Source organism: Durio zibethinus, chromosome 8 (assembly GCF_047325235.1).
Source record: "Durio zibethinus cultivar Kanyao isolate XHJ-2024 chromosome 8, ASM4732523v1, whole genome shotgun sequence".
Taxonomy (NCBI): domain Eukaryota; kingdom Viridiplantae; phylum Streptophyta; class Magnoliopsida; order Malvales; family Malvaceae; genus Durio; species Durio zibethinus.
In genome coordinates, this window is record NC_143169.1 from 23,441,976 (window position 1) to 23,468,178 (window position 26,203).

General features: G+C 29.1%; 2 protein-coding genes and 1 long non-coding RNA gene across 5 annotated transcripts; 1 reads left to right on the forward strand and 2 right to left on the reverse strand.

The window, feature by feature from the left end:
* Positions 1–714: 714 nt before the first annotated feature.
* On the reverse strand, positions 715–4,096 carry LOC111279064 (uncharacterized). The gene is made up of 8 exons (XM_089765091.1): positions 4,049–4,096; positions 3,880–3,932; positions 3,567–3,653; positions 3,338–3,476; positions 2,264–2,385; positions 2,116–2,191; positions 1,723–1,782; positions 715–1,093 (listed from the first exon to the last, which is right to left on the reverse strand). Exons 1-8 carry the CDS (start codon positions 4,094–4,096, stop codon positions 965–967), a joined length of 714 nt encoding a protein of 237 aa, XP_089621217.1. The 3' UTR covers positions 715–964.
* An 8,037-nt stretch (positions 4,097–12,133) lies between these two features.
* On the reverse strand, positions 12,134–16,491 carry LOC111279065 (BTB/POZ domain and ankyrin repeat-containing protein NPR1-like). 3 transcript variants are annotated; one of them, XM_022865971.2, is made up of 4 exons: positions 15,182–16,491; positions 14,040–14,793; positions 13,096–13,290; positions 12,134–12,651 (listed from the first exon to the last, which is right to left on the reverse strand). In XM_022865971.2, exons 1-4 carry the CDS (start codon positions 15,728–15,730, stop codon positions 12,389–12,391), a joined length of 1,761 nt encoding a protein of 586 aa, XP_022721706.2. In that variant the 5' UTR covers positions 15,731–16,491; the 3' UTR covers positions 12,134–12,388. The 3 variants fall into 3 exon arrangements, with proteins under 3 accessions (XP_022721706.2, XP_089620930.1, XP_022721707.2); XM_089764804.1 differs by having other exon boundaries at positions 12,134–12,737; XM_022865972.2 differs by having other exon boundaries at positions 12,134–13,005.
* Positions 16,492–24,076: 7,585 nt separating this feature from the next.
* Positions 24,077–25,166, forward strand: LOC149517647 (uncharacterized). Its single transcript, XR_016344245.1, has 2 exons — positions 24,077–24,593; positions 24,991–25,166. It is a non-coding gene; the product is annotated as an uncharacterized LOC149517647 (long non-coding RNA).
* The last annotated feature ends 1,037 nt before the right edge of the window (positions 25,167–26,203 follow it).

Consider the following 26,203-nt stretch of genomic DNA (forward strand, 5'->3'; position numbering starts at 1 on the left):
TGCAATGGTGGTTATATGAAAAAATTTGAGAAGAAAAATGTTGATATTATTAGGTTACATCTTTCTTGCTGAGTTGCAGGTAAGTATTGAGGTAACTGGACTGTTCCATGCAGATCATTATTGATACAGCTTTTGGTGTTTTATAATACAAGTATAGCCCTAGAGGTAGAATGGTTTAAAATTAGAATTAGTTGTTACAATGAAAAAAAATAAATGAAATCAGAGAAAAGAACCAGAACTCTAGAGGAAAGGAATGTTGGTGAATCAAATCATATATTTAGAATCCCATTGCTAAATTGAATAAAACGACATTTCTGAAGAAGAGTATTTTTTTGGTAGTTCAACCAGAAAATCCTCAATATGCTAATGAAATAATGTGAGTAGGCAAAGAATTTGCAGAGCAATACTGCAAATATCAGCCAGAAAAAGGACTCAGAAAAACTGTGAATCATTGAGAAAGTTTTATTGCCTTATTATTATATACAAGAAAGTGATCATGAACATGGAATATATTGGAATGTTTTGGAATGTTGAGCTGTTGTCTAAATTATGAGATTGGTTGGTTTAGTACCCACTGCTGAGATCATAGTTTTATGTCTGTTCCAGTGGAAATGATCAACGCTTATCAAATAGATAGAAGAAAGTGATCATGAACATGGAATATAATGGAATGTTTTTGCATTAAAACATTTCTTGTTCGTGGAAATCTTTCACGAAAGCCAAATAATTGCAAGATATGACTATTTAAGTGATTACCGAAATAGTGCATTCAATTGGAACCATTTACAGCAATTCCATCTCCATCAACTGGAAAAACCGGATCAGATTTACTTTTCATTTTCTTTGGTACTCAGATTTTGACATTTTCTCAATCATTTTTACATGGCAGAAGTAGAAAAATATACAAATCTCAGGGCAGAGCAATATCTGAAGATATTAGATTCACGTCTACTTCCTATATCCGTCATTGCATCTTTGCTACAGTCTTCACCAAACCTTTAATAATCTTCGAAAACCACATCAAGTTCATGGTAGCTAACACCAACGGCACCCCGAAAACCAAGACATAGCCAAAGGTATGCATCTTGATCACCTACTTAGCCAAACAAGTTGGAACAGATTCTACCAGATACTTATAGCAAAGTAATCAGTGATGCCAGAATTAGTTAAATAGTTCACAGTTTGGGTTCGGAATTTCTAAAGAGTCGGTTACAGTCTTACAGAAGGAAGTACAGGATCAATCAACAAGAAAGTAGCAAGCATACAGAATAAATTCGAAAGACAACTACAAAAGGGGGTGAATTTCAGCATGAAAGGAGACTGAAACAAAGAAGAGTCATGCTTTAAAAATACAGATAAGCAACACTTAGAACTCATGAATCACTAAAAATTTAAATAACATATGCCCTCTTTGGCTTCAAATAAGAACGACAAGGTGAATTTATTAAAAAAAAGATGGGGCAACGGGAAAAGGTATTGCAGCAAAGCTGGAATCTAATAGCCACCGGAAATTTGGAATCACTGTTGAATAAAAAAATGATAGATTCCTACTTTTAATACTATTCTTCTTCTCTCTTCTCAGTGACAACCAGATATTGAAAAAAACCAATTCGTGAAAATCTAAAAGATACGGAACCATAAAAATATTAGTTGACGCAGCAAAGTAGTTGAAGACAACAAAAATATTCAGTTAAAGCTAAATTATCAGGGAGGAGAAATTACCTGATTATAATGGAAGTACACATGGTAGAACATGTAGCCAAATAGCAGAACTCTGGCAATCTGCAATTCATAGTTTTCTTTAGTTTCTAGGAAAGGTTTAAAGTTCAAGGAAAAGGAACTCACTAAAAATGAAAAAAAGCAGTAAAAAAAAAAAAACCAAAACTAAGTATCTTCTGCTATCTTTGCTCACAAACATATGCAAAATCCTAAAAAAAGCTTCTAACTGATGGAGAAACTCCGGTCAGCTTGTTTTGATGGACAATCAGAACCAATTATCAATTCAACTTTTCTTCCCCTCCTTTTTCCTATTCTTTCTATGATGCAGGTTCTATGGTGTGACATGTAAGATCACATGTCCGTTAATAATGAAAACCTGAGAAAAGTTTAGCTCACCAGCCAAACAAAAAAGATGACAACACCATTAATGAGATATGCATTGGACCTCTTCATACCAGCTGTATCAAGATACCTTCGTCACAGAAACAAGAGATGGTTTAAAATCAGAATTTCAACAAATAAAACCTATCCAGTCTGAACTTACCATCTCATATTAATCTCTGGAGTTGTTACCTCAGATATAAGAACCATGTACGTATAAAGCTGTGCTTCTCCAGTAAACATTGAATATGCCACAGCAATTCCAGAAAAAGAATGATGTATAACCTGCAATCAGATGCTAGTATATTATGAGTCATCCCTTACCATTGCATATACTCCATGAACATAAGCACTTTAAGCATGCGATAACTCATAATTTGTTGCCTACTATGCTTTTAAACAGTTACCAATTTTATGAAGATTCATCTTTACTCAACAAAACAATGACACGAGTCAAATGGGTTTAAATTGAATCCTCTGATCTAGAAGTCTCTTGCATATTCAGTGAATGAACCAAATGGGTTTGTCTTAAGTTGAACGGAGTAAGGAAAACATCTGAGTATTTAAAGATACAGCTTGAAAGGATGTTTAGGGACAGTGGCAACAGTTAAACCGTTACTATCATTCCTTACAACAGTAACAAAATAAACAAATAAATAAAATGTAAGCCAGAGTACTTTCCACATAGAGAATACACTTAAATATTCTATTCCACCTAAAGAGGGAAATAGCCACAAAATCATTCCCAGATCGGAAAGGAAGTATCCAACAGAAACCTGTAAAATATGTAACAATTATGTTAAAAGTCCTAGGATTTGTACCAAAAGTTGGCACACAAAATTTATCCAGGAAAGTGACCAAAGAAGCTGTGGACAACTAAGGATGACACGCATCCTCAAAATGTTTTGAGTGAAACAGAGAATAAAAGAAGGGATGTCCCTTCCGGTTGCCATCATGCACTTTGTTCTGAACATATGCAAATCACTTTCATCCAAAAGGTGAAAATGATAAAGGAAGCTTTCTTCTTCGAAGAAACTATAAGCAATTCTCATCCTAATGAATGAGCTGAAAATACAGAGGCATCATAAGCATATACATAGGACATAGCAATGCCTCATTAAATAAGCATAGAGCATTAATCCTAGTTCACATTTGAGAATCTATACTCAACAAATAAATTGTCCACAAGATGCATAGCTGAACCTCTTCAAGACCACATAAGAAGGTTAACACTTACCCCTAATACAAAAGTAGAGAGTGGTGAGCTTCGGAAGACAACAAGATCGGCAAGCTGTTGATCAGAAAAGAGATCCGACCAGAAAACAAAGTACAATGACAAAGCGGAAACAAATATGGCATGAATTGTAGAGACACCACTGCCAAAAATATGTTACTGACATATGAGAGAATGAAAATGATAACAGAAGCGAAAAATAAGGAAAAACCAGATCATGTACTACACTAACCGATTGTTCCACTCTACTCTTTGAATTTTAGTAAGACCAGGGTAAGTCTTGACATAAAAGCTGCTGATTAACTGGGTAAGATCAGGCCTGAGGTATGGGGAAAAACATTTAAACTGAATTTCAATAAAGCAGACCAAGGGAAATGCACCCATGTAATCACATAACATAGTCAAAATAGATATGATTTAATTTAAAATACATTAATTCATTCCTGCAATTCATTTGAGGGCATAAGGAAACATCCTGTCTTAGGATTCAATGATTCTGAATTCAAAAGCTAAACATAATTACTAGGGGCAAAAAGTCAGTATACCACTTTGCAAGCAAGAATGCCAACAAGGATGGAAGTGTATGGAATGAAGGGATCTGCCAATAAGTAGTTCTTAACCAACATCTGAGCCTGATTTTGATAAGACTTTATGGCCAAAACTGTCTGTTTAGGCAGCAATGTCACATTGCAATATCAAAATCTCCTTAGTAACAAGAGTACCTGCTCCTAGTTTCGTCCCTCCTTCATTCATCAATTCCATAACAAATACAAAAAGGTAGTGAGGAAAAAAAAGAAAAGAAAACCTTCAATCATGTCAATTTTGGAATAAAAATTCCAAAGAAGAAAATTGATATTGAGGAAGTTTCGACATTTGATACTAACACCACCAACCATATAGTCTACAAGCAAACACTACAAGGAGATAAATAATCAAAAGAGATACCAATTTCCATCCTAGTCCAAGAAATATCAGATATAAAATCTTCCCATTAAAGACAACTTCAATTCAGTCAAGTTGAAGCAAACAAGAAACCAACCAAAACTCTGAAAGCTTAATTAAAATGAAGAAAGCAAATAATGGAAAGACTAAATACAAATAAACATTTCCATTTCAGATAAGAAAATGTAAATACAATGAAAAAGCATTGAAATTTGAAGAAATCCAAAACACCTAATTAACATTGGCGTGAAAAGCAACATAAGGCGATCAAAGGTAACATAATAGGAGCAATGAACCTAAGAAAGGAGATAAATGTGCTTACCATAAGCATGGCCTACATGTTTGAAGAAGAAACCATGAAATCCAAACAAAATGCAAGTGGGTATTTAAAGGGAAGATAAAAAAACTAATCTTTGAAAGAGAGAAGAGAAACTTCAGACAACGGACCATAAAAAAAATGGTTGCTTGAAGAAAAACGAAGGCTAATCAATGCCTGAGACTCAGAAAGGAGAAAACTTTAAAACCCAAATACATGGAGCAAAAAGAAAATGGGCACTTGACAAAATGGCAAATAAAAAGAAAGACGTTATCAAAGCGAAAAACAAATGGCCATGAGAAGAAAACCAAAGCTTTTCAATGAACACAAAAGGCAACAACAACCCACGAAAGAAGAAAGCTCAAAACCAAAATATAAGGTAGAAAGAAGGAAAATTAGATCCTACACTTGGATACCCAAGAAAAAGAAATGTGGCACCAACCATGATGTTTAATCAATGTGGGAAGACTAATTCGAATGTCCAACCAACTCAATAAATGAAGGATTTTAAATAAATAAAACAAAACCAAAATAAATGGAAAAAGATACACAAAATTCAAGAAAGGGACAAGAGGAAGGCAAAGGGCAGTGGATGTGGATACTTTGGTGAAGGGATTGGACGATAAGTCGATTGTATCTAGTTTTTGGTTGGTTTGGGGCCTTAAAGAGTGGAGGTTGCAGCAATTTTATCCTTGGGGATAAGAGAAAAAAAAAAGAAGTAATGTGTGACTTGTTTTGTGGATATGTTGGAATTTGGATTTTGTTCATATATGTATAACTCCATAAATCCTATCTTATCAAATAAAACAATTTTTGGCATTTGTGAATTGAAAAATTATGATAAATTTTTTATTTTTTATTCAAATTTTTTGAATTTATTTGACAGTGGTTTTATAGTTGCATGAAATTAAACTCATCATAAATGTTATGACCCAAATGTTGTAGGTCTTTATTATATCTACTTCATATAATTACTCCATTTGCTACTGTAATGTGGTAGGAAAAATGATTGGTGCAATATAATATTTAATTCGATTAATTTATATAATTATTTTTAAAAATAATATTAAAATTTAATTTAATATTATTATTGAAAATAATTTTTGTATTCAAAATATGCTTTTTGATTCAACTTAAATGCTAAACAGCGAAAAAAAATTACTTTTCAATTTAAAAATTTGTTTTGTAACTCAAACATAAAAAGTTACTCAAAAAATATTTTTGAGATGAAAAAATATTTTTATAATAAAAATATCACTACATTACTTTATATTTATAATATTTTAATATTTTATATATTTTTTTAGATATTTTAATTACTCATAATATTTTTTTCATAACACTATTAAATACTTAAAAATTTTAATCCCACTTTCTTATTTCATTTTCTAAAAACACTTTTTTAATCTAAACTTTTTTATAATTGCAATATCAAAACTAAATTGACCTTTAATGGGTTTACAATTTAAATTCCGACATTTAGAATTCTTTCTTCACTCCAACGACCTCTTTTGTAATATATATATATATATATATATTAATGTTTGGACATGATATATGTAATACCCATAAAAAAAAGACTGTTTTAAATATTTTTATAAGTGAAGCAATTTTTTAATAAAGAATGAAAAATACAAAGTACATATTGATAAATAACTTAATTTTTTAATAGGATTAACTTATTCTACAATTTTTAATCGATGACTAATCAAAAGAAAAATACAAGCTTAATTCTCCTCTATTTCTTATACAAAAAAAACAAATCGAAGGATCCCAAGTAAAGAATAACAACAAAATCTGCAAGGTAAATTATCTATTAGAGGTGTGTAAATAATTTTCTTCAATTTTAGAGTATTGATTTTTAAGTTTTGAGGTGTAATTTGTAATCGAAAAATCTTAAAATTTTAGGGTTTCCATTATCCCTCTTCAAGATTAGTTTGGGCAAATAATTTATACTTTAATTATGATCTAATTAAGCATTGAGAAAGTTTGATAATGTGATTTTATTGCTGTAAAACTAAAAAATAAAAATTTGATGGGGATAGAAAGAAAATTTTTTATTTTGTATGAAACTTGATATGAACCCTAATGTTTGTAGTGATGGATTAGGATAATATTCTATATTAAGGGATAAAATACTACTATGATTATTATATATCATTGAAAAGCTTGCTGAATTTACGTTCCAAGGAAATAAATAGGAGTCAATTTTGAAATTTCTATGAAGAGTAGTTTAATATTTACTTAAAGATGTGTAGGCTACCTAGTAGCAACAACAAGGAGGAATTACAAAATTCCTCTTAATTTTTACACAAAGAATTATGTATTGAGCCATACGTGTTTAAAAAATTCATCGAGTCTACTTTTCAACAAAACAAGCGAAATTGAATTTCGAGTTTTCTATGAATAAATGTATAATTTTTTATTAGACATGGATTTTAAAAATTATTATAATTAATCCACAAGAAATCACAAGATAGGCCATATATGGTCAAAAAGCCTATTAAGTTTAGTTTCTAACATATTAAAGAGATCTTAATTTTAATTTGGATATATTGAGACATGGTCATTTTAATAAAAGGAGATCAGACTGTCAATATTAGTTAGTTGAGTTAACTTTTATTTAACTTAATTGTTTTTGGTATCATTTGTCTCAAAAATGGGTTGATTAATTACTGTTATATTGAAATTATCTTGAATAGGGCGTTAATTATTTGGAGGAAAAAAATTAAGTGGTGGAATCAGAATGAGCTAAGTAGAATCTCACATATTTTGCTTGTTTTTTAATCTATGTATATATGTATGTTTCTAAATGAATGAATATTTTATTTCATTATTTTCGATGTATGAAAATAAGATCAAGCATATAATTATTTGCATTTCTCTATATAAACAATAGATCATGCTTATGAATGAAATGAAAAAAACGATTTATGTTTAAAGAATTATTTTACAATAGTTACGTTTTTACATCCATGAGAAGTGGGATCATCAATACTAGAACTAGTTCTACAGCCTTAGATAACATATTATAGTAATTAGTATAGCTATGATCATACGACCCTGCTAACAGGTTATAGTAGTTAGCGTAAGGTCTTAATTAACGGATTATAATAGTTAGCAATGATTATGATGATGAAACTATCGATACGATCAATGCCATGGATTATAGCAATGACTGTAACTAACGATAAACGAATGATAATGATGATTTATGATGATGATGATTTTCAATGATTTTTAATGATTGATCAATGATTTGATTTGATTACAATATTTGAATGAGAACATATTTTGCAATAATTTATGAATTGACATGTTTTAACATTAATTTATGAATTTACGAAATATTTGACAAAATGATAATCTTTGAAATATTTTGACATTATGATTTGATGAATGTTTTAAATGATCTATATGAAATGTATGAAAAAGATGCTTGATCCGGTAAAATGTATAAACATATACTTGTTGAGCTATGATTTACTTATTCCCCTTTTATTTTTTCTTTACAAATGAATAAATGATAAATTTGGTTAATTTTGTAAGAAGCTAGAAGATCAAAATGAGAAAGATTACTTAATTGTCATAGATAATTTTGATTAATGAGATATTATTAATGGTTTTCTATTTTATATAGTTTGTATTTGGATATGAAGAGATATATCATTAGTTGGATTAAATATATAGATTTTATTTGATAAATTATTTTATTGAAAAATTTTAGAATAATTAAGAAACAAAACTTCGTATTATTTTGAGGGTTTACATCAAAGTAATATGATTATGTTACGTTTTGGTATCGAGACGTGACAATATAAGAGAGTTATCATTTGATGCATCATAGTGTACTGTAAGTAACAAAAGATCAATGATCATGTGGTCCACTTTAGTTCATCTAAATTTTACATAATTCTAACAGAGTAGGATTTCGGGCTGATATGCAAATATTATTGGCTTGTCCTCAACTCTTTGGTCTCGTGGCTAAAGAACTCTTAGGAAGACGTAAAAATATTGGTTTTCGACTTAAAAATTTTTCCCCTCTTCTCACGGATTATACCCATCTTATGTAAAAAAAAAAAAGGTGTTGTCTTGGACAGATTTCTTTAAGCTGTGAACAGTTTGTCCTCTTTTATGAACAATAAATTAAAATATTCCCTTTATTAATAGTAGAAGACAATATATACAATGCCTATATATTGAGCTTCAATCTAAGATTCAAAGTTTTCTACCCAATTTTCTCTTTCTTTCATCCTAACTCATCATTGTTAATACTGCTATAAGTTTAATCTAGACCAACAGATCTTACCTCAATACTAAAATCAAGGTTTTGAAATCAAATGATTTCATATGAGTTGATTTATGTTTAAAAACTCATTTAATTTTGAGGTAATAAAACATAATAATTTAATTTAATTTAATCGATTTATATAATTATCTGATGTGACATTAATAAGTATAAAATTTAAATTTTAGTATCGTAATATATTTCATTATTCTTAGACTGTAACTTTCTTTATACCAAAAAAGTTTTTTAAAAAATACAATTTTCTTGAATAAAGCATTGAAGGAAATCTTATAGCATGGAGCATGTTGCGGCAGTGAAAACGAGTTCCACGAGTTGATTATGATTCTTATTTGGCTGCCCCATCCTTTCCTTGGGCTTTCGATATCAAGATGTTTCATATCTTAGCAACTCTTAAGTAGTTAGGAGAATGCAATAATCATTCTTTGTTTTACTTGGTTTTTTTTTCGTTGTTGAAAATAAAAAAGAAGCACATGACTTGCCCAACCAACCAACTCATATCTTTGGTGCATTTGGAAACTGACTTCTTTCTCCAGTTAAGTTTCCTTTACTATACGTTTTATTTATAAAATTGAAAGAGTAGATAGAAACTTTGGCAACCAAAAACTTGTTTTGAGCTTATTTCATTAATGTTTTTATCCTATACTTTCATCATAGATTATATACTTAAAAAAAAAAAAAAGAAACAAAGAAAGAAAGAAAGAATTTGCGACTCCTTCACCATATTCTTTAAGTTTTCAATATTGGTGATAGCAATTGATTTTTTTAAGCATAAAAACACTTCATATAGTAGCCAATTGAGTATAAATTCTCGAAGGTTCTAAGTTTAAAACGTATTTAAGCCCATAATGTGAGAGTTAAATAAATAGAGAAAGGAAGTTAAGGTAGTTTAAGAATTAAAAAAAAAAAAAAAAAACTACTCATGTAGAACATTTTTCCTTTTCTACGTATATTTAGTGAAGTTAATTTGACGGATATTAGCTGCCATAATTACTAGGCTTCGGAAAACCTGAATTCAGGGTAAAAATTTGGACCATATAATCAAAATCCTTTCTCTTTGCTATGTTAAAAATTAGTTGGTAGCTTTAATGATAATAATCTTTTACATATATTTTTTCGCCATTTACAGCAATTACATCCTCAATATTACAGTTATGAAGGAGAGAATTTGAACATGAAACATTTTATTAGGCTTTATCACAAAATTGAAAGAATATTAACTTTATCCTAGAAGAAGAAAAAAAGTATGAAAGTGGTTAAATTCAAACAAGACCAACCAGTCTGCCAAGTTGGGTTTTGATTGAAATTTTATAATGAAGTTTTATTGGGCTCCTTTTCAAGGGTTGGTGACAGTTTCAAGGCCCACGCCTCCAACTAAGTATTTGCTAATTACTTTCATCGAGAAATTTTTGTCAATTTAAATGATAAACCACAAATATTTTCTGTCGTTTCTCCCCAAAAACCAATTTCAGTTTAGCTTCTTTTGCTAAATATTTTGTCTTTATCTTTAACTTGCCATGTTTATAGGCAGAATCAGTAGAAAGGTTTGTAAGTTGTCTAAAATGATTGTCCATTAGGACGACTTTGCTGTTTTTTCTCCTGTTGTCTGTGATAAATCCAATGTTATTCAGAACCCAGTTCTGTTGCACTGAATGTTAGACATGTTCGGAGTTCTAGACTTGTCTTTAAACCAAAATCATCTATGGATGGATTTGAAACCTTGGAGATAGCGTCTTTTGTTCCACAGGGCTTGAGGTTTTTAAGGATTTTCCACCTCCGTTCCACCCTTGGAAGCTTTACTAGGCAACGTTGCTTTAGTTCTACATTGATTAGTAATTGCTTGTTGGGCTTATTTATCCCCCATCAACATCCCAAGCTGCTGCTATGTGATAGGTTAAAAGCTTTTTGTAACAAAATGGAATATTTTGAAGATATGATACATGCATAGAAACTTAAATGCAGTCAGGTATTTGTTTAGAATAAAACCATGAAACTTTAATGTTAAAACAGATAATTTGCGGATTGGATGCAGATCTCCTTAGCTTTACTCTCTGCTGTGCTTTTGCGTGTCAAATATAGTTCACAAAAGATATAGTATATGTTAACAGTATGTATCTTAGCATCCAAGTTTTTTAAATCCAATCATGATCAAAACACCGGAGATGGATTCGTTGACTCAATTGCCTAAACAATGTTAGAAACAGTGGACGCATGGTGAACGGATGATTGCATGTCTATGGTAATCTTAAGTGCAGAATAAAGGAGCCCCCATTCTTTATTGAACGGATAAAATTGCAGCATGAAAGGTGGATTCCTCTTTGCTAAGCCAACAATTCTTCCTTTACTACCAGATGACGTTAATAAAGCCAAAAAAATATTTCTGATGCAATTTATTCTTTTGTACAGATCAAAGACTTTTGCAGGTATCTGATACGCTCACCAAAAACAGGAGTTCACATTTTAGGTGGTATCTGTTGAAGTTTTGGAATTGTTTAGTGCCAGTAATTGTGGAACAATGTCAAGGACACCATCACGCAAAATCAGCATGGGAAGAAGTAGAACTATACGTGAGAAAGGCTTGCAAACTGATCAGCTAAACACATGAATGAAGATGCCAAAAAATTTTGTTAAAGATGATAGCTTGAATGTTACAATTCGTGTGTTCATGTTATATAAAATATTGATAATTCATTATTTTACATAAAATTACATGTTACAATTTTAATCCATACTGAAAACATCAAACATACTTTATGATTTATTTTAAACCTATGTACGATTTTTGCTTGACTTTCAAATCATGTCATTTTTATAATTTTTTTTAATCTTATTTTATTTATGAATTACACGAACTCACGTTCAGCCATTGATGTTGCTTGGGATGGTACGATCGTCAAAGACATTTTTTATTGTGTATATTACAGGTGTGTAATGTGTTCATAAAATACTAAATTCTTAATTTCAATGATAAAAGTTCAATCGCAACAAATCACCACCTTCAAACAGGACAATACTTCATCTGCAATTCAGTGACAAAATGGCACCCATTATGAAGAAACTATCTTTGGGGTATAGAAAACTGTCGCATCCTTACATATTGAATCGCCACCCCATTCTTCAAAAGAAGGATAAACATTTGTATGAATTCATATAAACAAGAATATAACTCCATTTTAGTTATCATTATCATGCTCTTATGATTGAAATGCAGCAAATGAAAAAAAAAATGGTAAGGTGAATGAATCAGTTGAAATTTTCTATTATCATAGTTCTCCAAGTCAATAAAGAACATAACATTCCTATAAACATTTTCATGGTATGTAACTTTTGCTACCTTTATCACCAAGGGATAGGTTATAGAACAAGTTTTCCAGGCTCAAAGTTAATAGACAGAAGCAGCAAGCACTTTCTTTCACGAGAAACCTTTGTCTAAACTATAAAGCATTTTGCTTCTGATCATTATCATTATTGTAGACACGACCTACATTTCTCACAATTTTCTGAGCTTATAAGGGCCAACATCTTTTAAACAAGATGACGATGATGATGAAGACAACCCATTGCGACTAAACTCAGACTTGTCCTTGTTAAATGCCTTCTGAACATCCTCCTTAAGCTCCCTGAAGCGTGATCCCTCTATTTTTTGCTCCTCTAGGGTGCCCCTCTCAAGGTAAAACAAATCAGGAAGGTCATCCTCCATGAACTTATCTAGCACTTCGGAGCAATGAGGGAAATAGCGCCGACCCATCTCCACTGTGAAATAATCACAATGATCAGATGTGCCAAGAAATTTTGCTGTTTCAGTTTCCAACAATTTTATATCTCCTGAGGTTGCACTTCTTTGAAAAGAAGAATCATGTGATTTAGATTGACCACAGAAAAGTTAAATACATGATAGTTTTCTGGAATGCAGAAGTAATCTGGCATTTTAAGGCCAGAAACTCATAGCGGAATGAAAATAAAAGATGCAGAAAATTTTTGGGAACTCTTATTTTCAACATGGGGATGGCAACAGCTCTTAATTACTGCTCAATATTAAAAACTTATTCATGACAACATCCCGGAATTGTTATGAAGTCAGTGGGCAACAGTATATTTCTTAGTAATCTGCATCAATGGTAAAAGTTTAACACAATAGTAACAAACTGAATAGGAATGGAAGATCTAAATATGAGGACATTTAAAGCTTTCAATCACCTGTTTTCATAAGGGCCTCCATCCTCGCAAGAAGTCTTTCCTTCTGCATAATGGGCGTCTCGTTCAAGTTAACCTGCCTTAAGTTTCCATTTGAACCTTTTGATGAAAGATCAGCAAACTCAGAGCTTGTCTCAGCATGTGCTATGTCCATGGCAAGTTTTGCTTCACTAGGGAAAAGCAACCTTGCAAATGCCACTGCAATAGGCAACATCGCTCAGAGCTAATCCTCTGAAGAATATGAACTCATAATGAATCAAATGCGTTTTTAAGTTTAAGTAGATAAATCAAAAGAACCAAACTACATCTTAAACCAAATTATAAGGAGAAAACGTTTGCATGCACGAGTCAATCTAAAAGTCAAATGAGAGGAAGCCTCACTTTTACCAGGTATTTCATTACATCATACTTTTTCAATTAACAAACAGAGCCTTTTGGTGGGACATCATAAATGAAAGACCATATATATATGATCTAAAACCTTTAGCTCAGCTAGTGTTCCAGCATTACTTGTCCTAAAATGATGACTACCGCAAAAGGTGCATCCATATCATGGTTAGCAATCATTATGCAATCTTCAACCACACGCATATTGGAAAGTATCTGGCTTTTTCATGAATACACTCAAACTACCATCTATCTTATTAACACTTCAAAATCTCCTAAGTATTATTCACAAAGAAAAGAACATGAAAGTACTATTTTTCCAGGACATGGTTGGCTAGCTTTATGCACGCAGTACTATTTGCACAAATTCAACATCACATGTCAAGACATATTACAGCTATCTAGAAAATGTCATATCCATAAAAAAAATTTTACTTGTGTCAATAATTTTACATTTACAACAATTATACTCCATTATTTAATGAAATTTTGGGAAATGCAATCTGATAAACTAATAGTCGAGATAGAAAGCCACAGGAAATCCCCACATAGAGTAATACCTCTGTTTTCTAGGTACAGAAGTCTCATGTGCATATCATCAGCCAATGTATGGGAAGTAACAGAAACATCTCTAGCCATCGGATTTCTCCTCATTTCCCTCTCCAGAACATCAATGCATATCCGATCTTGATTTGTTTCCTTCCCTTGCTCTGTTTTTGCATGATAATCCTTCGGTCTTGTCAACCTCTGGCAGATGTTAACAGCACTTCGTCCATCTGGTGTCAATTCCGAAGCAGATGCCCCTTTTGCTAGAAGTGACATTATCACTGACGGTTCTTTACGCATTGCAGCTATGTGAAGAACTGTGTAACCACGAGAATTTCGCAGATTGACATCCGCCAGATGCAGGGAAAGAAGCTCATATACAACCTTGGGATCACAATATGCTGCAGCATAATGGAGGGCAGTAGCATCATCCAAAGTTATGTCAGACTCAGTTAAAAGTAGTTTAACAAGTTCAACATCATCAGAGTCTAATGCTTTGTGTATTCTCAGGATTCTTTTTTCCCTCAAAGGATCGACCAATGCCTCATTATCTTCATCTTCAGTTGGAGACTTGTGGTGAAGCAATCGAATGCTCTTGGCAACTTCATAAGGAAGCTCTTTCTCGACAGAGATGCCATCAAGATCTGACCTTGCCACTCTGTCAACACATTGAGAAACAAGTTGACTGCATTGACAATGGAAAGCAACCACAAGGATTGGGATAATATCTTCTACAAGAGCCTTCTCAACAAAATTAAGAAGACGTCGCTGCAAATATATACAAAAATGAAATTAGTAGACATTCCCTTGGTCTGCTCAAGCCAAAAGTCTTGTTTAATTACAGGGTAAATTAGGGGCCAAAATCCATCCATGTCTCTCCATTTCAATTACCATGTGAACATAATAGCTTTTCTTACATAGTCACTGAACGATGCAAAGACAACATCTGTTAAAGCATTCACCATATCAGAAGTTCACATATAACTTTACAGGGACTCATTGAGTACATATTCAATATATTTACTGAATATTGAAAACTATTACCATAATAGATCACACCATTATACCAAGTCAACACTAAAAACTGATGCTCTTGACAAGTAAATAAATTTGCTAAAAGAATTAAAAACTATCACCATGATAATCCCATACTCACCTGAAAAAGTGAAACCATCTCCGGTATTTGAAATATCGATGATGCATACATCAACTCCACGGCAAAATTAATGGTGGGTCGACAAGCATCATGAGCACAAACATTATCAACGCATGTTGACACCTCCATAGGAGAAGGCTTGAGCTTCCCAGTATACAAATAACTCAAGAAAACCTGAAAAGCTTCAAGTCCAATCTTGCCATAAGGCAAAAACTCACTCATGTTATAACTTGGTTTTCCTTCTTTCTCACAAGACTCATTTCCCTTATTGAATAACTCATTAAAAAACTTACTCCTAACAGCTAAGATACATCTATGAACACCAACAGGAACACCTTCAACAACTATATCAGCATCACTAAAAACAGGACAATTGTCTAAAAGGAGTTGCTCCAAGCAGGAACTAAGCTTGGTCAAACTTATAACTTCAAGGCTAGCCCCAGTTTCAGAAGTAGAAAAGGATGGCATATTGTGAGTAATTGAGCCATTTGATAGATGAGAAGATGAACTGAAGCTCAAAGAAGATGATGGCTCAGATATATAAGCCATTAAAATCCTAGTCAAAATCTTACTTAATTCATGAACAAGAAAGATCAAAACTTTGGTCCCAAAAAACCAACTTTCACTGGCAATTGATCTAGCCAAAAAAAAGAAAAACTAAATCTAGAAGTTAATTAAAAAGAGAAAAACAAAAACCGGAGTACAAATCCAAACAAAAGTCCAACAAAAACCAAAATTATCAGAAATAACAATTAATCCTATATGGGATTTTCAGAAAACAAGTATTGAAACAAATTATACACAAAACTGAGTCTTTTTTTTTTCAATTCTTTAGACTGATACTATAAGTCTATACAACAAAGATGCTGAAACCGAAGATCCCAGATTCAATTTTTGATAGCATTATTTTCATCAAATCACATGACTGAAAAGAATCATATGAAGGGATAAAAAAACCAACTTGCTTGAATTTCAAGCACTCTTAATTAACAAAATAAGGAAAAAAAAAAAAGACGAGTATTTTACAGGAAGATCACGAATCAGATCCTAGAAAAAAAGAAAACCCAATAATGTCTACACAATTTACTTTATAAAAATGAAATGAAAACGGAGACCTGGGGAAGATCGCAGAGAGAAATTGATTTTTCATTTTTCTTGCTGTTGTGTTAATGTGAAGAGAAAGGACATAGCGAAGACATAGAAAGAGAAAGGAAGAGAGGCAAGAGAAGGGTAAAAAAAATTTTTAAAAATGGTAGCAACGTCCGGAAAATATGATATTGGGAAATTTCATTTTTTGCGTTCGCTTTGACAAAAGGAGAGAGAAAGAGTGATGAAATCGCTTCTTAAAAAAAAAAAAAAAAGAGAGAGAGATAGAGAGAGATGAAGTCGTTTGAATGACGTTGAAGATGACGTGGTAAATTGGAGCTGTTTTCGACTGACGTCATCGTTATAAGGGGATAGGGGCTCCCCTTGTGTTCACATTTAACATATTGCGCAGAAAGGTCCTCACGACGGACCTTATATAATAACAAATTATTATTACTATTATTATTTCAATACAAAATTTATTAGGTTTGAGTGAATTTAATAAAAAAATTAGAAAAATGATCACGCACTTTTGCGGGTGAAATTTTTTTTAATTTTTATTCACAGAATTTTTTAATTTATTTAATAAAAAGTAAAAAAAAAACGAAAATAACACATAAATACCTTAATTGACTTTTTTCATAAAATTTATTTAATAAAAAAATATTAAAAACAAAAAAATGAAAAAAGAATAAAAATAGAAAAATAAAAAAAAATTAAGGCCACTTTTTCATAAAAATTTTTCAATAAAAATTAAATGCCAAAAATAAAAGGATCGAAAAAATGGAAAACAAAATAAATATAAAAAACCTAAAATATAGGAAAAAAATTAAAAGCACATTAAAGATGTCACATTGACACCTCATAAAAAAACTTAAAATATTAATTTATTAAATTAAGGTGAAATATAATTTTATTAATATAATATATATATAATTAAATAAATAATATATATATTTTTAAATGGTCAAAACGAAACATTCTAAATTTATTTTTGACTTGAGCTTATTTCTCATTAAAAACCTTTATCTTTCTCAAGTTAACCTCGATTTTTAATAATTTTACTTATCAAATTGAGATAGATCAAAATTAATCGGATATATATTATTTTGATATCTTTATTAATTGATCAATTTTGTTGTAAAATTTATTTAATTTAAAAAATTTAAAAAATAAAAAGAAAATAAGTCAAATTAAACGTCATATGACACTTTCATAGAGTTTTTTTTACAAAATTACTTTAATAACAATTAAAAATTAAAAAAAGAGAAACTCATTAGGAGTACTACATAATGTTTTATTAAGTTAAAATTTATCGAATACGAATTATTTTGTCATTTGTATTAATTGACTCCTTTTATTATAAAATTTATTTAATTAAAAAATTTAAAAATAGTAAATTAGGGTCCACATGGGCACCTAAATGGGTTTTTTCATAAAATTTATTTAAATTAAAAAAATGGCAAGTTGAAATCTTAAAAAATAAAAATTAGTCAAATTTATATTATAGATTGATAGATTATATCTTAATTATTAATAAATATAGTATTTATTAAATTAAAATATTAAATAATATATTTATTAATATAATAAATATATATAACTAAATAATTAATTAAAAATATAAATTTAATAGATATAGTCAAGATAATATGAAAAATAAAAAATCTACCTTCGACTCTGTAAACATCCATCTGTATCTAGGGGTTAACTAATGTTTATTATTATTATTATTATTATTTCTTAATTTGTGTTGACCAAAAAAAAAAAAAGGAAATCGAATCTACACTTCAATTTAGGATCGAAACAAAGGGATTTCAATCAACAAATTTGCAAAAACCTAGGCTTAAGATCATGTTGGACAAAATTCAATTCGAGAATTTTAGCCTGGATTGATTCTGTTCAAGTCTTAAAATTTTTACCCAAAACTGGCTATAAATTGAACAGAATCATAGAGAAAAGGGAGTAGAGTTTTTAAGGGATGAAATATTTCTAGGTTTAAAGTTTTTGGGTTTAAAATTTTTGGATTTCAAATTTCTAGATTTAAAGATTTTTGGGTTAGAAGTTTTTGAGTTCAAAGTTCTAGGATTGAGAGTTTGAATTTATGGATTTAGGTTTGAAGTTCTTGGATTGAGAGTTTGAATTTCTGGATTTAGGTTTAGAGTTCTAGGTTTAAGTTTGAATTTTTGAAACTTTTTTGGAAAATTTGGAAAAATCTAAAAAACATGGGTTTTTGTTTGAATATTTGAATTTTTTCATTAAATTTTCTAGCGGAGTTTGAATTTTTCGACTAGATTTCGACAATATTTTTTAGAAACTGACTAATTGCCCAGTTTTCGACTACTGATTTGAAAGAGTTTTAGAAAGAAGCCATAGAAAATTCTGACTAGAGAGAGAAGTGCTCAGGTAGATCTAAGGAAAAACCAATTTTTAGTCCTTTTATACATCCCCAATATAACGTCGTTTCTAAAAGCTCATGATCTACTTAAATCCGTTTAGGAACTACACGTCGCTGTGAAGCAACCCGACATGATCGTAGATTTTTTTTCTTTTTCTTTTTATTTTTTTATTTTATTTTTTATTTGTTTTGCAATTTTCATTTTTAAGCTTTTTCTTGTTTTTTTTTTTTTTATTATTATTTTACTAATTTAAATTGAGCAATTTTTTTAAAAAAAATATTTTGTAAATTTTTTTTTTATTATTTATAGAAAACAACCTAAAAAAAATTCTCTTTTCAAATAAATTTATAAATCCTACCAAACTATTGGAGGATTTTTCATGGATTTAAATTTTGTAGATTCTACCACACTATTGAAGAATTTCATAAATCAGACAATCAAATAAAATATTTTATATTTTATCTTACAAAACTATTGGAGAATTGCATCTTAAGTTAAATCATACTAAACTATTGAAAGATTTAATGAATTTTCTCAATAAAATAATATTTTATAATAAAATCTCACCAAACTATTAGAAGAGTTGCATCAATGTAAATCTTACCAAACTATTGAAAGATTTTACTAATTATTTCTTTAACTAAAATTTAAATAAATCTGATGACGGAGCTTTTTCAATGTGAGACATTAGTCTTTATGAATATTCTGAGGTAAAAAAATTATCTTAAATTGTCACAAAACTATTGAAGTAATTTTAAGATCAATTTTTAATAGTAAATATTTTGAAAAATTATAAACGTGTTTAAGGCTTAAATAATTTGAAATCAAATTAGTATAATCCATTGGATAAGCGTTGTGAGAGTGCTATAACTTTTCTTATGCGTAACCGTACTCTTGAATCTGAAATATGATTTTTTAGACTAAAATCTACTATTTAAAGATACCTAAGTTAATATTGAAACTTTTTTTTAAATAGGATAAATTTGATTAGGTGGATAATCACATCTAAACAAAAAAGATTGGTAACGACTCCCTAAAATTTATGTTTAACGGTAAGTCCATAGATCTATACGTTATGACAAACTCGATCTTGAATTTTAAAAAAAAAATTTTGATTAAATTTCAAATAAAAAAATACATGTATCAAATCTGGATGAATCGAAATCTATCATATACTGATTGTTTTGTTATCTATATCTTCATTGACATTTTTAAAAAAAATTATTTATCGATTTTTTTGTTGTAAATTATCTATTGAAAATTAAAAATTAAAAAATTTGAAAAGAAAAAAAAAGTGAAATAGAATGTTACGTGTGCATATCTGTTGATTTTTTTTAATAAATTTATCTAATTAAAAAATAAAAAATAAAAGAAGAAAAAACATAATAAAAATAAAAAAATGAAAAAACAAAGAAAAAAAAGTTGAGTTACCATGCACCATTAGCAATAATAAGCTTTGTATAATATCATTTTTTAAAATTACAAATTAAAAAATGGGAAAAAAGAAAAATAAAATTTTAATTAATAATATCAAATAGACTCCACATTAAAAAAATTACAAATATTTTAAAAAATTACAAATATTTTCATGTCTATTCATTAGTCTTTTTTTTGTTCAAAATTTATTTAATCAAAAAATAAACAAAACGAAAGGATAAAAAGTAAATTTGGGTGGTACGTGAACATTTACATAGTTTATTTTATAAAATTTATTTAAATTAAAAAAATAAAATAAAGTTGTAAAAAGAAAAAAAATAAAGTAACACGTCGTTACCTTAAATAATTGTCAAACAAAAGTCAAAATAAATAAAATTTGTATAATGGATCAATGGATTACATATTAAATACGAATGGATATAATATTTTTATTAAATTAAGATATTAAATAATATCTTTATTAATATAATACATATATAAATATAAAATTAAATAAATAATTATAAATATATTTTAATAAATATAATCAAGACAAGACGAAACATATCATAAATCCACTTACAACTTAATCTTGATTTTCAAAAAAAGACTTTGATTCGATCTCAAACAAAAAATACACCTCTAGATACAAATTGTTTTGTTATTAATACCTCCATAAATATTTTTCTTAAAAAAATTATTTACAGATTTATTTTGTTGTAAGTTATCCAATGAGAAAAAAAAAAAGATAAAAAAAAGTGAAAAGGCAAAAAAGGAAGAAATGGAGTGCCATGCGTACAGAACCGTTGGTTTTTCCAATAAAATTATTTAATTAAAAAAATAAAAGGAAGAAAAATAGCTAAAATTAAAAAAAAATGAAAAAGCAAAAAAATTTAAAAAAGTAAAGTCGGTTTGTCCTACGATAATTTTCCCTAATAATAGAAAAAATAAAAAAATAAAAAAAAATTGAATCAATAATATCAATTGGACTTAAAATTAAAAAGGTCAAAATATTTAAAAAGGAGAAAAAAGAAAAAGTAAATAGAAAAATAATAAAAAAAAGAAAAAAATTGGCACATAACATATACATAACATATCTTTGTAATCAAGTTGGAGAGAAAAAAATTTTTTTTTATTTTTACAAATATTTATTTTATATATATATAAACACATGATGTATTGCTATTATCAAGTGAAACCAGTAACAATTTTTTTAAATCTTGAAAAAATAAAAAAAAAGTAAGAAAATTGATATAAAATAGGGCTTACCTTTTCAACATAAAAATTTTCAAAAAAAATATTTATTTAAAATAAAAAATGGCAAAAAAAATTCCAACGCCATGTGGCATCTCCCATTGCAAGAACTGTAGAAAGTACATTAACAAAATTTATAATGTGAATTGGAAATTTTAATAACTATTGATATTTGTCAGAAAAAATAATTATTATTGATATTTATTTAATGTAGTAGAAATAATAAGTAAAATTATATGTATTTCAACAATATATGCAAGGATGGATAGAATTTATATAGTTCTATGTACTTCATTTCTATTGGATGTAAGAGTTATTAGGAAATCTAAAACTTGATTCTCTTTCAAGTTATTTGAGAATGGGTCAAATTTATATAATAAAAAATTATTAAATTTGATAATCTAAAATATAATAAGATGATAGAATATAAATATAATACAAAAATAAAAAATAAAGATAATATAATTTAAAATTTTAGTAATAATTATATATAAATTTAATAAAATAAAAATATATTTTATATTTTTTTATTGACAAAAACTTTATGACACATAATTTTCGTATAAAATATAATATAAATATATAAATTTTAATATTTTATACAACACAAATATATAAATCGTCAGATCTAAAAATTATAATTAATAAATTAAAAAAAAAGACTAAAAAATATCAAAGTCTAGCAAAGAACTCTCTTTCAAATCTTCACATTATTAAAATTACTGTTAAGCTTTTCAATCTTTAATTACACTCACTTAGTCTTGTTATATGCCTGTTTGAACTCATTATTTACATCGTTCAAGATATGAGGGGAATTGGGGAAACGTTTCCTTTAATCCGTCTTGAAAAAAAAAAAAAAAAAAAAGAAGAAAATCGATGACTTGCTTGAGCAACAAGTCAAAACGAGTATTTTCTTCACAAAAGTAACAAGAAAATCAAATCCATACGAAGAATTTTATTCCTTTTATACAAAGTAAGTTATTGACTGATAACAGAAAAAAATTATATATATTAAGATTTAAGATTTAAAATTTAAATCTATTAAATATTATTTTAAAAATATAATTATATAATCAATTGAGACTGATATTTTTTTATAATTAAAATTATCATGTATTAAATTATAATTACTGAAATTGAAAGATTCAATATTTTATCAAAATATCATAAGTTGATATTTATAATTGTTTAAGGAAAAGAAATATACTAGTTGCTTTTCTTGTTCACATTTGCTTTTTCAAAACCAATAATTAAAATGTGAAATAAACAAGTTAGAAGACATGATTCTCTTAGAAAAATAAAGTTGTTTTGCAACTTTCCCCACTAGACCAACTTGTTAAGGCAGCTTCTCCAACTTCAATCTTTCATATATATAAATATATATATATATATATATATTTAAAGTTAGAAAAGAATGGAAACATACCCTATTTTTAATGTAAAAACAAAAAAAATGTGCTCAACTTTGTGTTGAAGCTTTTCTATTTAATTATTTATTTGATTGATAATTTGTTTGTGGTCTTGGTTAGACGCGGTATTTATGGGGGAAAAAGGAAAAGCAAATTTCAAGGAAGTGAATGTATGCTTTTTCCATCACATTCCCATTTTAAAACTTTTTCACCACTTGCATTTTACAAGGAAGTTTCGTGGGAAAACAACTTAGCTAGGGATTTATTCTCTCACTTCTCTTTCTCACTCTCTCTCTTTCAAGACATTGATTTCTGACTTCTTCCTAATCTGCTATAATAGTCCATATTCTATTCCCCAATATTTTGTTTAATGTCATATTATTAAGGTTGAAAGAGAAGTAAATTATATTTTAATTATAATATGGATACCCACATTTAATTTGGGGATATTGTCGGGTTTAATATGAAAATCTTAATATTTTATCTCATAAAAAATATTTTATAAGATTGGATTTAAATGTTTATTTATATATTATAGTAAATCTTTAGCATATTTTCATATTGGATTGAGATGTTACAATTTTTATATTAAAATTTGGTGTTTTTATCAAGCATAACATAAAAAAATTATATCAGATATTAAGATTTTAAATGTAACTTTTATTGTGTGACATCTTGCATATTTATAAAATCATATCTTACAGGTGTGCGGTGTCTGTTATGCTTTAATTCGAGATGTGATATAAATTTAAAAGTAAAAGAAAGAATTACAATATTGAGATTTAAATTCTAAAATGATAAATGTTATTTTTTAAAAATGAATATGAATTAATTTAATTAAATTTTAAATTTGAAACGAATTACTTTTAACGCTAAAGAATAAGCAACAAAGTTGATTATAATATCCTAAGGGAACCTTTATGGCTAGCTATTAAAGTTTAAAATTTTATTTTAAAATGAATGAAATGAGATTTATAAAAAATTCATAAAAATAAAGTTAATTTTGAAAGAAAAATAATTAAACAAAGCCTACCACACATGTTAGGAATACCATTATTTCATTAGTTTCCAATTATGTCATCTTAACTTTATATTGGAACTAAGAATAAAGGAAACACTAACCGAAGTCGGTAAAATAAAATATGCTTCCACTGCTTGCTTAAAATCCTTAATTAAGAAGCTTTATCTTATGCGTGTTAATCAAATATTCTTAATTATCCTCTCATTAGTTGACAATGCTAATTAGGGAAAATGAAACAAGAGTTTGGAATTTTGCGTATAGTCAAAATATGGAGTCTGGACCATGACTACACCCCCAATTTTCATTGTTAATTTCATTGCTCAATGGGCTTCTTGGTCCTCAACATTCAATGTGAGGCACAAAGTAATATGGGCCTGGTGGATTCCAAATTAAAGAAAAAGGAAAAAAAAATTGGGGTTGATGTATACATTTCTATCTCAATATCTCTTTGTGTTGGCTATGGATGTATTATCTGCTATGTTAAATGCTGCAGCCAGGAACAAGCATTTTGGATATATACCGTCCTTGTTGTAAGAGGGTTAAGCTAACACATTTGTGTTTTGCTGATGTTTTGATGGTATTTCCCAATGGTGCAAAGGAGTCAGTTTATGGCATTCATACAGCGACGAAGAAAAACCGAGTTATTCTATGCAAATATACAAGCTGATATTCTCAAAGAAATTCAGAATGGGATTGGTTTCAAGCTTGGTCATGATCTACCTGGCAGATACCTTGGGTTAACTGACAAGCATTGTGAGCCACTGCTAGCTCCAAATAAGTTTCTGCTCGTATCAACACTTGGGCTTCCAGGAGGCTTTCTTATGCAGGTACATCACAATTCGTACAATCTGGATCGTTCAATTTGCAGAAATTTTGGTGTTCCCTGTTTGTTTTGCCAGGAAGAGTTTTCCAAAAATTGAATCAAATGTGTGCTGCGCCTATCATGATCATCTATTTTTCTCTTGCTGTTATTCAAAAGACAAAAGTAGTATGGCAAAAGGTCTTGCAGATATCTGGGTTCAAAAGGACTCCTCGAAATTGGTCAGATGAATCAACTCCAATGGGCACTCACTCACCTAAAAGGAAAACCAGCCTACTCTATCCTGAGTTCCTGACAGCTTACATTTATCATATAAGCCATGGATACATTCCAATAATGTAGAATATTTTTGTAGTTGAAAAAGCTGAGGACTTATGTTTAGTTCTTTCCCTCTTTGGATGTAGGGTTGCAATCATGAAGCCATAGATGCCAAAACAACCGACTCTTTGTACTACTACATACACGTCTGCCCCCATGGTATATCACTTGGCAACTAAAGACCTAAATTCCAGCTGACACTTTGTTTAATGTATACTTCAATAATTAGAAAGAAAAAATGCCATCCGATTAGATTTCTCCATTTTAGAAATCAGTCACAATTATTTCCAAAAAAGAACATGATTTTGTTTTTTATAAAATGGGTATTTTCAAGTTTTAATATGGATTCAATCTCCATAATTAATTACTAATTAACATAATAATAATTTAAACTCTCAAAAAAAAAATGATGTGGCTCATAGCATGAAAAAATAATGTATTGATCATTGGGCGAAATACCCATCCCCATCGCTCTCATGCACAATGAAAACCTGTTTTTTGGTTGTGAATTATGAAATGCATCAATTTTGATTGAATGAAACAAAGAGAGAACTTGACAATCGTGTAAATTATTAATAAAGTGTTAAATTCTTAAATTTGGTAATCATGATTCAAATTTTAACAACGTTAAATATCAAATTTAAAAAAAAAATAATGAGAGAAAGCTAAGAAAAAAGGCCAAGTTGCAGAGAAAAAAAAATAAAATGTCATTGAGAAATGAGAGGAGGAGAAAGACAATAACCAAAGACCACCAAATGTTAAAAACGAACCAAGGCAAATTTGGACATCAACAAAATTCTTGAAACTTATCTCCTTAAGCTAGCTATACCACTAGACTCTTACCCTTACCCTCTCGATCCCCCAATGTCCTTTTATAAAATTTTTCTTCCCAACTTGTATATATAGACAAAGTTCTCTTAATTAGCTTTTATAATCCATGGTTGGACAAATATAATTAAATTATTCATTAATCATATAGTTCTTCAATAATTTAACTCCCATTTTTTATCAATATCATCAAAAGCTGCTTGCTTTGTTTGGACAGCATCCAATCATGCTTGTAATAACAAGAGTTAATAGACAAATAATCCTTGAAAATATCCGTTGTCTCGTGAATCTTTTTCCTTTTCATAAAGTTAATAGGTCACTATCTAACCGTCCAATTTTTCTTCTTCCCCCACAAATGGCCTGGCATATGGGTTGTTTTTACACCCATAGTTCGTCACAATCATGGAAAAATTTTATTTTTTTTAATATGATGGATGGCCTTTTGATGTGAAGCCATCAATCTTTTTTCTT